The sequence below is a fragment of the Pagrus pagrus genome (genome assembly GCF_965226575.1).
Source record: "Pagrus pagrus genome assembly, chromosome: 11".
Taxonomy (NCBI): domain Eukaryota; kingdom Metazoa; phylum Chordata; class Actinopteri; order Spariformes; family Sparidae; genus Pagrus; species Pagrus pagrus.
The window spans coordinates 24761645-24775360 of record NC_140195.1 but is presented as its reverse complement, the minus strand read 5'-3'; the positions used below and the strand labels follow the sequence as shown (position 1 = coordinate 24775360).

Sequence of the window (13716 nt, the reverse complement as noted above, 5' to 3'; positions counted from 1 at the left end):
GCTGGAGAACAGCTTCATCCTGTCCGGTGTTTAACTATCTGCTCTATGTGTGTGTCTATAGTTTAGCCCCGACCTAGAGCTCACACAGGCAGAGCAGAGAGATGAGACACCAAGTAACCTGGTCACTATGTTTTTATTAAATACCACCGTTGCGCTGTTATTAGTTTGGAGCTACACACCACTGCACAAAGGTTGATGCTCAGAAATGTTCCAAACACAGCAAAATAAGAAATAAAAGGCAGCTGACAGTGTTTGCAGACGCTAGCAGATCATAAGAGTCCATACATTGTTTTAATTTTATTCAGGAAAACCTTGCATAATGCCCTCAAGTAAGACTCTTGAGTTCATTTTCAATTTACTAATAGTGTGTAAGTTATTAATGATGTGTTACATTCAGTTTAAGCCTCCTAAATGACGAGATATTAAGCTGACCAGTCAATCAGTCAGCTCATTAATCACTTTTAGATAAAAGATGGGGGAGACTGCAGAGTGAGACAATGATATAGTCTAATCTTTTGGAGTGGGTGACACTTTGTTTCTTTAAACACAAAAAACTTAACAGTTGGTTTAAGGTAAAGCATTATTCTGTTATACTCTGCTGTCCAGTACACACCTGCTGGGCAAACACAGTCTCTTACACCTGAACTGTTCTTAATGCATTTTCTTCCAAAACAATTAACACTCGTACTGTAACAGGACCTGCTTGCACTCAATTTTTAATTTTCCCTGACCTGAACAGCTTTTATATTAAAATAAACACAATTTACCAGTTGTAATTACATTAGCATGTAGAATGTTTTAGGCCAATATGTCTACCAGTTGAATTCACTTTCGTTCACTGAGAGTTCATCAACATAATTGATCTAATATTCATTGAATAACATATTAACCTTAAGGAAGTGCCTCATTCAGAAGCTGTGAAATATACTGTGAATATAATAATATGTAATTACAGCTCGGCAGAATGCAGACGTGTATGAACAATGTTCAATATTTTAATCACCTTTTGGAGCTTGTGTTTCCTCCCTGTGGGTGTGTATTACACAACAGCTCTCATGGTCTCTGCGGTGAGGTAACTGATGACATTTTGAGCACAATCAATCATCATGGTGGAGGTCCAGGTTAAAATTAAGAATCATTATCCCTTTAAAATCCTTCCATTCACTCGGCTTTTCCTCTACTCTCTGGCTTCCAAAATGTCTAAATATACTTTTCTTTTCTTTTCAGATTAAAGTGTGGTTTGATGATGGGGCTTTGTGTGTTTCAGATGGCTCCAGACTACGACCACCTGACGCTGATGGAGAAGGTGGAGGTGTTTGAGCACGCCGTCAACAACACAGCTGGAGACGACCTGGCCAAGCTCTTGTGGCTCAAGAGTCCCAGCTCTGAGGTGAGATGCTCTGTTAGCACATGGAAGGACGATTGTGTGTTTAACATCCATCCTCACATTTCAGTGGTTCTGGGATCAGTTATGGAAAAGATGACAAATTATCCGGATGTCCAAGAGGCTGGACTGGCAGTCATTATAAAAGGTTTTCATTTGATGCAGAGGAAACATAGTAAGAAGAGGAAAACCTTTTATGTGTATCTTAACACATGAGTGAAATAAAACTGAAGAATCAGTTTCAACAAGTGATTTAGCAGGACTTAACAAACAGACCTTTAAATTTAATACATTTTTTAGCACCTTCTGTGCCTGATGTTCTGCATGCTCAAGTGTCTGAAAAGATAATCTGAAGCCGCCTGCCAGAGATCTCTGAGCCATTTTCCACACTGCTTTGCTCTAATGTTGTGAACCAGAAGAGCTCTCATAATGCAGCTGTTATTCCTCCTCCAGGTGTGGTTCGACAGGAGGACCAACTACACCCGCTCCCTGGCTGTGATGTCCATGGTGGGCTACATCTTGGGACTTGGTGACAGGTGAGAGGTCTTGTATTATTTGGAGCAGGTTGTTAGAATAATGAGGATGACAGTTATCATCAATAACGGCACCATGTGTCTGTTCTCCAGACATCCATCCAACCTCATGTTGGACAGGTTAAGTGGCAAGATCCTCCATATTGACTTTGGAGACTGTTTTGAGGTGAGAGGAGATTTTCTTTCAGCCTAATATCCATTGATTAATTTTTTAATTTATCTGAAACTGACTGTCTTACGACCTTCAACAGGTCGCCATGACCAGAGAGAAGTTCCCTGAAAAGATCCCGTTCAGACTGACGAGGATGCTGACCAACGCCATGGAGGTATGCGACTCTGTGCTATCTGATGCTGTGATAAACTCTTAAAAATGTGTGTGTGGACCAGCATAAAAGGTGTATTTCAGCTTGAAAATATTTTTTAAAAAAGGAGAAAAAAAAGTTTTCCAGAGTTATTGAAGTGTTGAAGTCCTCAACATTCAAACTACAAACACTTTACGGGACTTAAACTGAATCCTGTCTGAGCTTCTTTTATACCTTCAGGATTTAAGTCAAAACAATAATTAATCTTTTACAAGTGTGCAGTGTTTCATTAGGAATGGTGACTCACTGTGTCTTGTCTTTAATGAGCCAAGAAGAAAAGGAATTAAAAATGAAAGCATTAATACCAAAAATTTAAAAAAGTTAGAGTTTAAAGTTAGAAATACTTTAAAAGGAAGATTCCAAGACCTCAATATAAACAAAAATGGATTCATCAGCACACCTCAGAACACCAGACTGGAACTTCGACCTCTGTATTGTACAAACACAGGACAGAAACTGAGTCCTCTGATGTTGTGAAAGGTTTGTCTCCACTGGTAAAGGTTGTGTCTGATTGGGTGACAGGTGACGGGTTTGGACGGGAACTACCGGATCACCTGCCACACGGTCATGGAGGTGCTGAGGGAGCACAGGGACAGCGTCATGGCCGTGCTGGAGGCCTTCGTCTACGACCCGCTGCTCAACTGGAGGCTCATGGACAGTAAGAGATCATCAGCTGCTCACATTCAGTACATTCAGTGAAGGAACACAGACCGCACACAGATGACATGTTGCAGACTGGAGTGGCCGTAACAGCATCATGATTACAAAATAAACCAAGAAAAATACATTTGTGAAGGTCAGCGTGTATTACACCACTTACTGTACAGTACAAAATCCTCTTTTGAAGTGGTGGGAGAGTGGAGCGTTAAATTTAATCCGACTGGCCTAAAAAACTAAAGTGTTGTCCCAGTGGTGAGACGGAAATCGATTTTGCTGGTATTTGGGGGAGAAATTGACCAAACGCTTAAAGAAGTGCTGTAGACATCTGAAGGTCTTTGGTTAAGTTCAAGTGAACAAAGTGAATGAATACCTCCGGCACACTCTCAGCTAATACTGTCAAGGTCGCCTTAAGCAAGACATTTTCTCTGCAGCAGAAGAATACAATGCTGGATTTCTATGGTGGTTCTTGTGATCATTAAAAAATGTAGGTGAAATATGATTCAAGAAACACTGTTTATGGCACAAGTGGTCTGTTTTTTAACATGACCAGCATTAATTAGAAGCTCATTAGTGATTTTTCTTTGCTTTACTGGAACCATTTCCTTAAAGGACAATTTCACCCAACAATGACAATTCAGCCGTTATCTACTCAGCCTCATGCTGATTGAAAGTCAGGTAAAGTTTCCATAAAACATTTCTGGAGCTTCACAGCAAAACAGTGTTGCAGCATTCTCCTAAACAACTGAAGTAAATGGGTACTTGTTTTAAAATGTAAAACATAACAGAAAATCGGGAAGCCCTGAGATCCTATTTTATTTGCACCCTTGACATGTGGTCGAGCTCGTGTACTCACTTCAGATGGGGTGCACGCCAACGCTTTAAGCAGAGTGAAGAGTTCCACTGTAAAAAGGTTATAAATAAAATCTTTTCAAATCAGCTTCTGGAGACTTGGATTATGCTGGACGAGCTGTACGGAGACATTTTATGTTGTTTTTTTTTTCAGTTGTTTTTTACATTCTAAAACCCTGTCCGCTGTTTTGCTGTGGATCTCCAGAAATGTTTGTGGACTGTAAAACTTCACCTGACTTTGCATCAGCATGGGGTCGAATAGATAATCACCATTTTTTTATTTTTGGGTGAACTTTTAATTGTCAACATCACAGGAGGACCTTATTTGATGTAAAGTATTGTGAACATTTTCTTCTTGCAGCAGGAAACATATCCGACACGTAGATATATACAATCTGACAGTCAATTTGCAAAATTTAAACAGATGTGCTCTTTTCAGTATTTTCAGTGAATGTCAGAGCCTTACCATTTGTAAAGGTTAAAAAAGAGTGTCATTTTTCTGCATTAAAAAGGTCAGAACATTGTTGCTGCTTCCTGTGTGATGGTTGAAGATTAGAATGTAGGGTAGTAATTGTCATGTTGAGGAAAAAATGCTTGTTCTCACACATCTCACCTGTTTGACTCGCAGCAAACACCAAAGGCAACAAGCGTTCCCGCACCAGGACCGACTCGTACACCGCTGGACAATCAGTAGGTGAGTACAAAAGCATTTCACCTATAGTACAAATCGTGGCCCTGTTTCCTACTTAATAATGTAAGAGCGTGTTTAAAGACGTGACTGTGTGCTGTCCTTGCAGAGGCCCTTGAGGGAATAGACCTTGGAGAGACCACGCACAAGAAACCAGGGACCACAGTACCTGAATCCATCCACTCCTTCAGTGAGTGATCAGCTCATTCTGTTGTTGTACAAGCCTTTTGTTCTCTCTCTCTGCTCACCACTACAGCACCGACCTCTCTCGCTGTCATGAATGATTGGTGCAACTGCTTTACAATTGCAGGGCAGCACTTAAGTCCACTTTGACTTCTGTCTGCTGCAGAGAGAGAGACAGAGGGCACTTGAATTTGCTTTTCTCAAGTTGTTGGAGGTTGATGGTGGACTCCTTTTTTTGTTTTCTTTTAGTTGGAGATGGTTTGGTACAACCTGAGGCACTCAACAAGAAAGCCATTCAGATTATCAACAGAGTGAGAGACAAACTCACAGGTGAGTTCTGCAGCTCTCTAAAGCACCAACCTCAATATAAAAAGGGTCAAAGCTTTCCTATTACTATAGGAAACAGGTTTGCATTGTTAAACTGCCTCAGGTGAAATTCTTTTTTTTTCCTGAACTCACCACTCAAAAAAGAAAGCTCATATTCTTTAATGTTAAAGATTTATTCAGTGTCCTCAATGCTTTTATGCACAAAAATGTCAAGTGATCTTTGGTGGTTGATTCATACATGCAGGACTTCTTCTGTGGATAAAAGCTCTCAAACAATCCAAAAAATACTTGGGTGTCCCTGATTGAACCCCTTGAAATCAGAAAGCCTCACCAGATTGAACTTTCTGGCCGAGGTCTAGTATTTTTGATGCGAGTTTGTTCCCCGCAGGTCGAGACTTCTCTCATGACGAGACGCTGGACGTGCCAACGCAAGTGGAGCTCCTCATCAAGCAAGCCACATCACACGAGAACCTGTGCCAGTGCTACATCGGATGGTCAGTGCTGCTGCTCGAGCTCACCTTCTGTTTTTCGCAGAAGCAGAAATCCAATGAAAGCAAACAGTTAGACGATAACCCCATGTGCAGATCATCCTGTAGTTTCCCCAGATTTTTGTGCTCGACTTGAGTAAATCTTTACTTTTTCTTTCTACAGGTGTCCATTTTGGTGAAGAATCGTATCCGGCAGCCAAGGTTACACTTGACATTTTTTCACCGGTAAACCAAGAGGAAGCACTCGACTCAAATATGTATCCACTGAAAAATGTACTTAAGGCAAAGTGCCGAGCCTTCGAGAAAGATTTTTTTCATCGTTGTTGGTCTGATTTTCCAGTGACATGTTCAGTTCATGAGGACGTATTTTAAGAGCTTTGTTTTTACCTGATGATAGTAATTTAACTCAGAATGCCGTCAAATGACTTCCCTCACTTTTAACCCCATAACCACTTGCTAAAGCTTTCTACAGCGGCCATATTGTAATAAGTTATGACATTTCTGACTTCACACGCTGTTTGCCTCTTAGAAACCCACCAGTCTGTTGTATCATTGTGTATTAATACGACCATGTTCACTCACACGCTCTGCCTTTAACTAACTTAAACATTCTTTACAGTTTACTAATAACGAGATATAAGTTAAAATTGATTTGAGATGATCATAATGTACTGTATGGGCATTTGTGTGCCATTAAACCCTGTACAGATACCACTGTGACTGCGCTGTGTTCATTTGACCGTACAGGTTGTTCATGTGGCTGAGCTTAAAAACCGAAAAAGTGTCTGTAGAGTGTAAAATCAGGCATCTTTTCTATTCAAAGACAAGGTCCCTCCTCCCGTCTCTCACCTTGTTTTTCTTCTCGTGCCCACAGAGGGCACTCTGACTCCTAATAAGATCCTTCTCCTCCATCTTCTCAGGGTACACACACTCGTCAGACCAGAGATGATAAGACCAGGCTACATTCTTCCTTTAAACCAGAACAAAATAACAGTAATACTTTGGATTTTGAACATTTTTCTTCAAAATTGCTATGAAATGGCCTGCTCTATATTTATCCTCATCTTAGCACCACGGGGAGATGCAGTCATTTCCAGCGAATGCAGTCCCTGACAGAAACAAAACCGAATCAGATGCAGCAAATTGCAGAGGCAGCAGCAGTGGAGACAACTATTAATTTGGTTTCCTGTGCTGTTATCTGGTCAATACAAGGTAGCTCCTGTTTTACTTTTCGCTCATTGCTATTCCCCGTCTCATTTCCCCATTTATTTCTCCCCTGCATTCTCCTCTGAAGGTTAATTACTTATAGATAGTTAAGGATTACGGATCAACAAAAAGCAGCCCATTGATCTCTTCCCTGCCGTGCCCACCTCTGCAATGTCACACTCTTTACACATCGGGACAGAGGCCTGGTGATTATCTGTTCATATCGATCGATCCCTCCTCTGTTCCCCCCTCCCTCCCTCCCTCCCTCCCTTACCTCCACTCTGTCACTTTCTTCCCTCCCGTCGCCAAAAGCTCATTATTGAAAATGTGACTTTTCATAGTCCGCGCCACCGTTTCTGTTGTTCTTTCTCACCCGTCTAATTTGTTTGTATTTTTTCAGCCTCTCAAGTCTGTTGAGGGGCAGGAGAGTCAATAGCTCAAGTTAAATAGGCTGCATTGATTAGGAGAGGGATTTAGCTGTTTACCAACTGTGGAAATGGGAAAGGGCCACAGAAAAAACAGCTCGGCCGTCTGCGCGGAGCAACCCAGTGGTGACAAATGATACTCATTGGGAGACAATTCCCCGAAATGAGGGGAGGTGAAGGGCTTGGCGGCAGAGGCTGTGTATGCAAGCAGGCCACGCTCCATCAGCCTTTAAGGTTGTCACATGAGGCCGTCCACACCTGGTACCATGAGGAATGACGGAATACAGTAACACATTCAAAAAGTATGCGCTCCCGCCGGGCCTGTTCCTCCTCTTGCCTGTTAGCGTTCCCTCCATCTTTGTGCTTGTATTCCTCCACAAGAGCTCCCCTCTGGATGTTATTCCACTTCCTTGCACCCTCTTTAGCTTCTCATGACCTCTTGAGATTTCATAAGTGCTCTCTCTGCAACTCTCGCCATGTCTGGAGTGTAGCCACACGAACGGAGGCACACACTCAGGATGGAGAAGATATTAATTTTCCAGTAAAAGCCTCTAATTACTTTCAACTTATCAACCTGAATAGTCAAACATTACTTCTTCTTCTTCTTCTTCTTCATTACTCTGAATAAAGAACATTTTGAGTCCATCGGGTTACTATAAAAGAGAAAGGTACTGTAGCACGCATCAGGTGACCTCAACTGGATGGTTGAAAAGTGTTTGATTTGCTTTTTTTTCAACAATTCTGCCTTGATGTTTACTTCAAAGATCACTTGCACTTTCATGAAGTTGAAGAACTCCTGAGAGGTTAAAAAAAGATCAGTCAAAATTGAGGCAAGGTATTCTGTAGGTACGTAGTGGCTACTGGCACTCTCAGGTGCTACGAGACGCAAAGTTACTGCAAAGCAGGTAAATAAAGGGAAAGTATCCTGTGTCACAGCTGACTAAAAAAACGCTTCTCTCTTGTTGAGCAGCTTCACGCAAAACTGGAGGGTTTAACTCAGCTAATATGATGTTGGTAGTTTGCCGTAGAGCCGAAGTGAAACCAGGACTCTCATTCAAAATCCAAACCAACAGCTTTAACACCATGAATCACTAAAAATCCAGATCACAGCGTAACCTTACTCCACAGTGAGTTGTGTTAATCATTTTCATGTCTATACACGGAGGAAAATCCTTAAAAATAAATAAAACATGCATCATCATTGTTTATTTAATATTTAAAGATCCCCTCCAGACATGTTTTAAGATGTATATAAAACATTTTGCTTTGATTCATAATGTGGTTCTGATCTTGATTTTCCACCAAAAAGTTCTGTTGTGAAAAAAAACCATCTACTCCTTTTCCCTCATTAAAAACTTTTACTGAAAAGTGAGTTCTCAGCAGTGATGCAGCAGTGTTACTAAGTACATTTACTCAAGTACTGTACTTTAAAACTTTCACAATTTTGAGGTATTTGTATTTTACTTGAGTATTTCCATTTTCTGCTACTTTCTGCTTCCACTCCACTGCATTTTGGAGGAAAATATAGTACTTTTACTCCACTACGTTTGTTTGATAACTTTACTGACTAGTTACTTTCCAGGTTAAATGCTGCACCAGAGCCAAAGTAGTGTATTTTTAAATTGATTTATTATATCACCAATCAGATACAGAAACACTGAATCAGATCATCTTAATATCAGATCGGTATAATTTACTTGCACTTTTGATACTCAAGTAGAAAAGTAGTTTTTATACATAAGCACATTTAATGTCAGATACTGACTTTCACTTTTACCAGAGTAATATTTCAGCATGATATCTTTACTTTTACTCTAGTATGACTTGCGTGTACTTTTTACAACACTGGTTCTCAGTATATGTGTATTTGAGGCTTCAGGTTTCAGTAAGCACAAAGAAAGTTCACACTTGCCGACTAATGTCAAACTCTGCACATACATCATTCCACACAGTGAAGGTCAAACATTCGACTGTAGCAACAAAAAAGAATTTTGAAAGGGAACTTTAATGCTGCGTTCCATTCAACATGAAGTGGAAATTTCTAACTTCCAGGTGTAAGATGCCAAAGGTAAACATAAAGCAGACTGCAACAAAATGATGATTCAGCAAGTGTACACACATGTGCACATTTATAAACAATTAGAGGAGAATAAATGGCAGATGAGGTGACAAACGCCATTATTAATTTTATTTTATGGCTCCTTTCTACTCTGAAACGTATCTCCTGTAAATATTCCAATCACTATCTTAATACAAATACTGTAGTCTACAAGTACATCCTAACCTCTAACCTAGGGTCGAGAGGCGAGCTGCCTGAATCTGACCGGACCGTGACCCCAAGACCAAGAGAGAGATTTATTGATACTGTAGCAGAATCAAAATGTCCAAAAGATTGAAACCATCCAGCGCCCAGGGAAGGAAAAGAAGGAAAGAAGAGGAAGAAAAATGTGAAAAAGATTGAGGTACAGTAACATCAATGTGATGAAGTGAATGAAATTAATAGTTAAATGCATCGTAGATACCGTTGTTGGAGCAGAGTGTTAGCTTTACTTCGGACAATAGCGGATTAGTAGCATTGTTTAATAATCAGTAAATAGCTGAGTCGATGTAAGTTAATGTTACTCCCACCTTAAATTCATCAGGGACATTTGGAAAGTTAACGTCAGGCCTGTTCAGGTGTTATTATAACCTGTTGGCTGTGATTTCCTGCTTGTATGTCAGTTAAAATGCTCTTAGTTTTCCAAACCCCTTTTTAAGTAATAGGGTAGTTGTAAGCCTTTGGTTTATTGTGTCACAGTTTATGTTTGTTAAAGTTTTCATATGCATGTGTATGTATGTGTGTATATATATGTGTATGTATGTGTGTATGTATGTATGTGTATATATATGTATGTGTGTATATATATGTGTATGTATGTATGTGTATGTATATGTGTATGTATGTGTGTATATGTATGTATGTGTATATATATATGTATGTGTGTATATATGTGTGTATATGTATGTATGTGTGTATGTATGTATGTGTGTATATATATATGTGTATGTATGTGTGTATGTATGTATGTGTATATATATGTATATGTGTATATATATGTATGTGTGTATATATATGTGTATGTATGTGTGTATATGTATGTGTATGTATGTGTGTATGTATATATATGTGTATGTATGTGTATATATATATTAATTTCACTGCACTTACTGCTTTTTGCACTCTGGTTAGACTGAATTGCATTGCAATGACGATAAAGTTGAATGAATCGTATTTTCATTATGTCTATATTAGTCTTATGTATAGCACACACCAAGTATCTGTTTTTTTATTAAAATGTAACATCCAAGTGGTCACATATACTTCTCTCTTCAGATGTACTTTTAAAATATTGAATACATACATGCAGTTTCTGTTTGAGTGTATGCGATGCAAGGGGGCGCCAGCTAAAATCTTGCCTAGGGCACCAAATTGGTCTGAGCCGGCACTGATTGATGGATGTCAGGGATATCAGAGAAACACATTGTTACCGGGCTGGTGATATTTTTGTGGGAGCTGTAACCTTTCCAATAGCAAAAGCTGGAGTAGATACTCATTTATGTTGGATAGTAAACCCCAGGAAGAAGTTTCAGATTTCCAAAGAATGAGACTCTCGATGAGACATTACAATGAGTCACTGACGCTAGTAGAACAGAGGCTGTCCTGAAGGCAACACAATTACTTCATCTCTCTGACGCAAATGATGTGTCAGAGTTCACTGATGATCACTGAAGAATACATGTCAGTCAGAAATGTTTCTGTTGTAAACACTGTTTTGACCACGTCTAGTTTCTATTGTGGTTCAAGCAAAAAAAGAAATTTAAAATAAATGCTGGAATCATCATCTCCAATAATGAAACTTGATTGAGTCTTTAAATCAGCCTCTCCCATCTGCTTAACATCCACATCTTACATTACAAAGTGTCATACAATAAGTGCATTCAACCATGTGGATACAACCCAAGCATTACAAGAATCTCCATCAAATAAGCCGAACTGCTTCAAGTGCTACTTTTAGAAATAACAAGAGGTAGAAGATTAGATTTTGTTTTTGTAGTTTTTGGGAGATGTGTAGAGTTTCTGCTGTCCTGATGTCAATAGGGAGCTCGTTCCACCATTGTGGATGCTGGACAGCCAACAGTCTGGATTTTGTTGAACCGCAGGTGGGCCCCCCTTTCATAGTGGGGGAGCAGCAAGCTGTTTGGCTGCAGTGGAACATAGTTGATGGGCTGGGGTGCATGGTATGGCTTAAAAACTCCCCAGTTTGTAGGGCAGACTTTCCAATAAAAAGTCTTCAGTCTCCAAACTGAATCCCACAACTGATGTCATTTATCTTGACAAGGCACCTCCAAAGCAATAGGTGGGGGGATCCCAGGGGTGCTAAGGGGGGCTCCAGCACCCCTAAAACGTGGCTATAACATACGCCGAATTGACAAGAAGGCCCAAATAATTAAGAATTTGTCAGAAACAGTGCTTTGTAGAGTTTATAAGGGCTCTCCTAACACAACAATTCACAAAATCGAGCTATTTTATAAGGGAGTCTGGGGAATTTCAAATTGTTCTTTAATTGGTGTGAATAACAATCAGACATGTTATCCTGGACATTCAAATGAAAAAAAAAAAAATGAATGTTTCGCACCATTGACTATGACATCATTATATAGACGGACCCCTCAGGGCTGTTCCTGACTTTCCGCGTCCCTGCATTCAAGAGCTGTTTTCACTGGCTGAAAGCTTCTTGAAACCAGTAAAGTGATCTTGATTTGTAAAAATTAGCCGAGTTCTCTTTTAAGGATATTCAGCGTAACAGAAGGATTAAACTGCGAACAGTCAATGTGACCACTTTCATTTTGTCCTCAGTGATCACAGGTGATGAGGGACAGAGTGTGGGTCTTCGCTTGGACCTTATTAAGCTGTCTTGAAAATGTTCAGATCTTGTAAGAGCACATATATCAGGTGTGAGTATGAGGAGAAGATCTGGAGGAGAAACTTTCAGGGTTTAAGTTCAGTGAGAAAGAGTCCAGCATGAGTGAAGTACACATGCAGAGTGCTAGCTGGATGCTCTCTCCTTCCTGACTTGTTCCCTCAGAAATCCGATGAAACAGAACCCTCTTCTGCCTCCCTATGGTTATGACAACACTTTGTCTCTCATACTACACAACCTCCCTCCAACTTTTTCTTTCTGGCACGGCTCACAGCTGTGAAGAGAGAGACGGAGACAGAGGCGATATTGACGGCCAGCCAGAGGAGTTCGATAGCAGGCTCTGGAGTTGTTTAAAGCGGGGGCCTGCAGCCAGGACTCGGGCTGTCTTTGTGCACTGTGGTGTAAAGCCCATATCGATGAACTTGACAGCAGTTTAGCCCGCCTGAGATCTGCTGCTCTCTAAGGACGCTTCAGACACGTTCTCCCGCCAGCTTCAGCCTTGTTTACGCTGCCTGTTAGTGCTCCCCAGAGCTGGCATGTCAGAAATGTACGCAGAAAGATTTTCGCTTTATGTAATCATCTGTTTGGCAAAAGCCAGCCGCAAATAATGGGACAGCTGAAGTCATATGGTGACAACAAACTCCAGCACAGAATACAGAATCCGTAGCTTAAAAATGCATGTGTTGTAGTTACTGTAAGCATGCTGTAAACAGAAGCAGGCCAAGGAGGGACAAGGCGGAGAACTGGGCATTTTGCACATTTGCAGCTCCAAATGGCTCCGTGTGGTAGTTAACTGCATGAAAAATGAAAAGTTTAATACCCTGCGACATCAGCAAGTGGCACGCCGTATGTTGTCTGGTGGTCTGTTTTCTACCAAAGGACGAGGAGCAGTTCTAACTCAGTCAAGCTTTAATGTTTTTAGGTTACTGGTTCTCACAGTGGGGTCCTTGAGGGGGTTCGCCAGCAAAAATTGGAATAATTTATATGCACTGTAATCCCAACCATAAGTAACAGAGACAAAAAAAGAAGGCTATTTTGGTGATTGTGGGTTTCAAACACATTTTCGGTAATAAAACCTCTGTGTGTGCAGGAGTACCTGTCGATCCACCGATACTGACTATTAGAAATCAAAGACTGAAAGACTGAAAAACGATTTTTGGGGCTGATTCATTTGCAGTAAAAATGAAAATCTTTAACTACAGTCATGGCAATGAAGGTATATGTTGGTATTGGTATTCCTAATAGTTTGTTGTTGTTGTTGTTGTTGTTGTTGTTAATGCAGATAAAGCAATTGCTTTTAAATTTAAATGTTGCTTTGCAGAAACTACTAAACTCACATTTGTTGATTTTAATTCTTAGTTTGAAATGTAATAATTAAAAAGATAAAGTGACACAACTATGTCCTTCAAGTGTTCACATTTTCCCTGATTGGAAAACAGAACACTTGTGGTGCTCAACAGCCCACACACAGTTTACAAGTACGGTTAACAGGTTAACAGATCGAACATTTGCTGACAGTTTTCTTCTTTACTGTGTCTGTGTTGTGTTGGCAGCAGCACATAACTGCACTCATTAATGCATCACTGCCAATAACTGTGGATCAGCAGACAGATGTTAAATTATCTGCAGATAATGTGAAAGTATGTGCGT

The 13716-nt window shown here is 40.3% G+C and overlaps 1 protein-coding gene across 4 annotated transcripts in view; it reads left to right on the top strand.

Moving 5' to 3' along the window:
• mtor (mechanistic target of rapamycin kinase) overlaps positions 1–6185 on the top strand; it is a 90415-nt gene extending 84230 nt beyond the window's left edge. For all 4 annotated transcript variants that reach the window (XM_084367692.1, XM_084367691.1, XM_084367690.1 and 1 more), the window contains 10 exons: positions 1268–1390; positions 1838–1920; positions 2011–2083; positions 2169–2243; positions 2802–2937; positions 4417–4482; positions 4586–4666; positions 4909–4989; positions 5375–5480; positions 5638–6185. In XM_084367692.1, coding sequence (XP_084223818.1) covers positions 1268–1390; positions 1838–1920; positions 2011–2083; positions 2169–2243; positions 2802–2937; positions 4417–4482; positions 4586–4666; positions 4909–4989; positions 5375–5480; positions 5638–5653 — 840 coding nt within the window. In that variant the 3' untranslated portion in view covers positions 5654–6185. The remainder of the gene's footprint in view (positions 1–1267; positions 1391–1837; positions 1921–2010; positions 2084–2168; positions 2244–2801; positions 2938–4416; positions 4483–4585; positions 4667–4908; positions 4990–5374; positions 5481–5637) is intronic.
• Positions 6186–13716: the final 7531 nt, after the last annotated feature.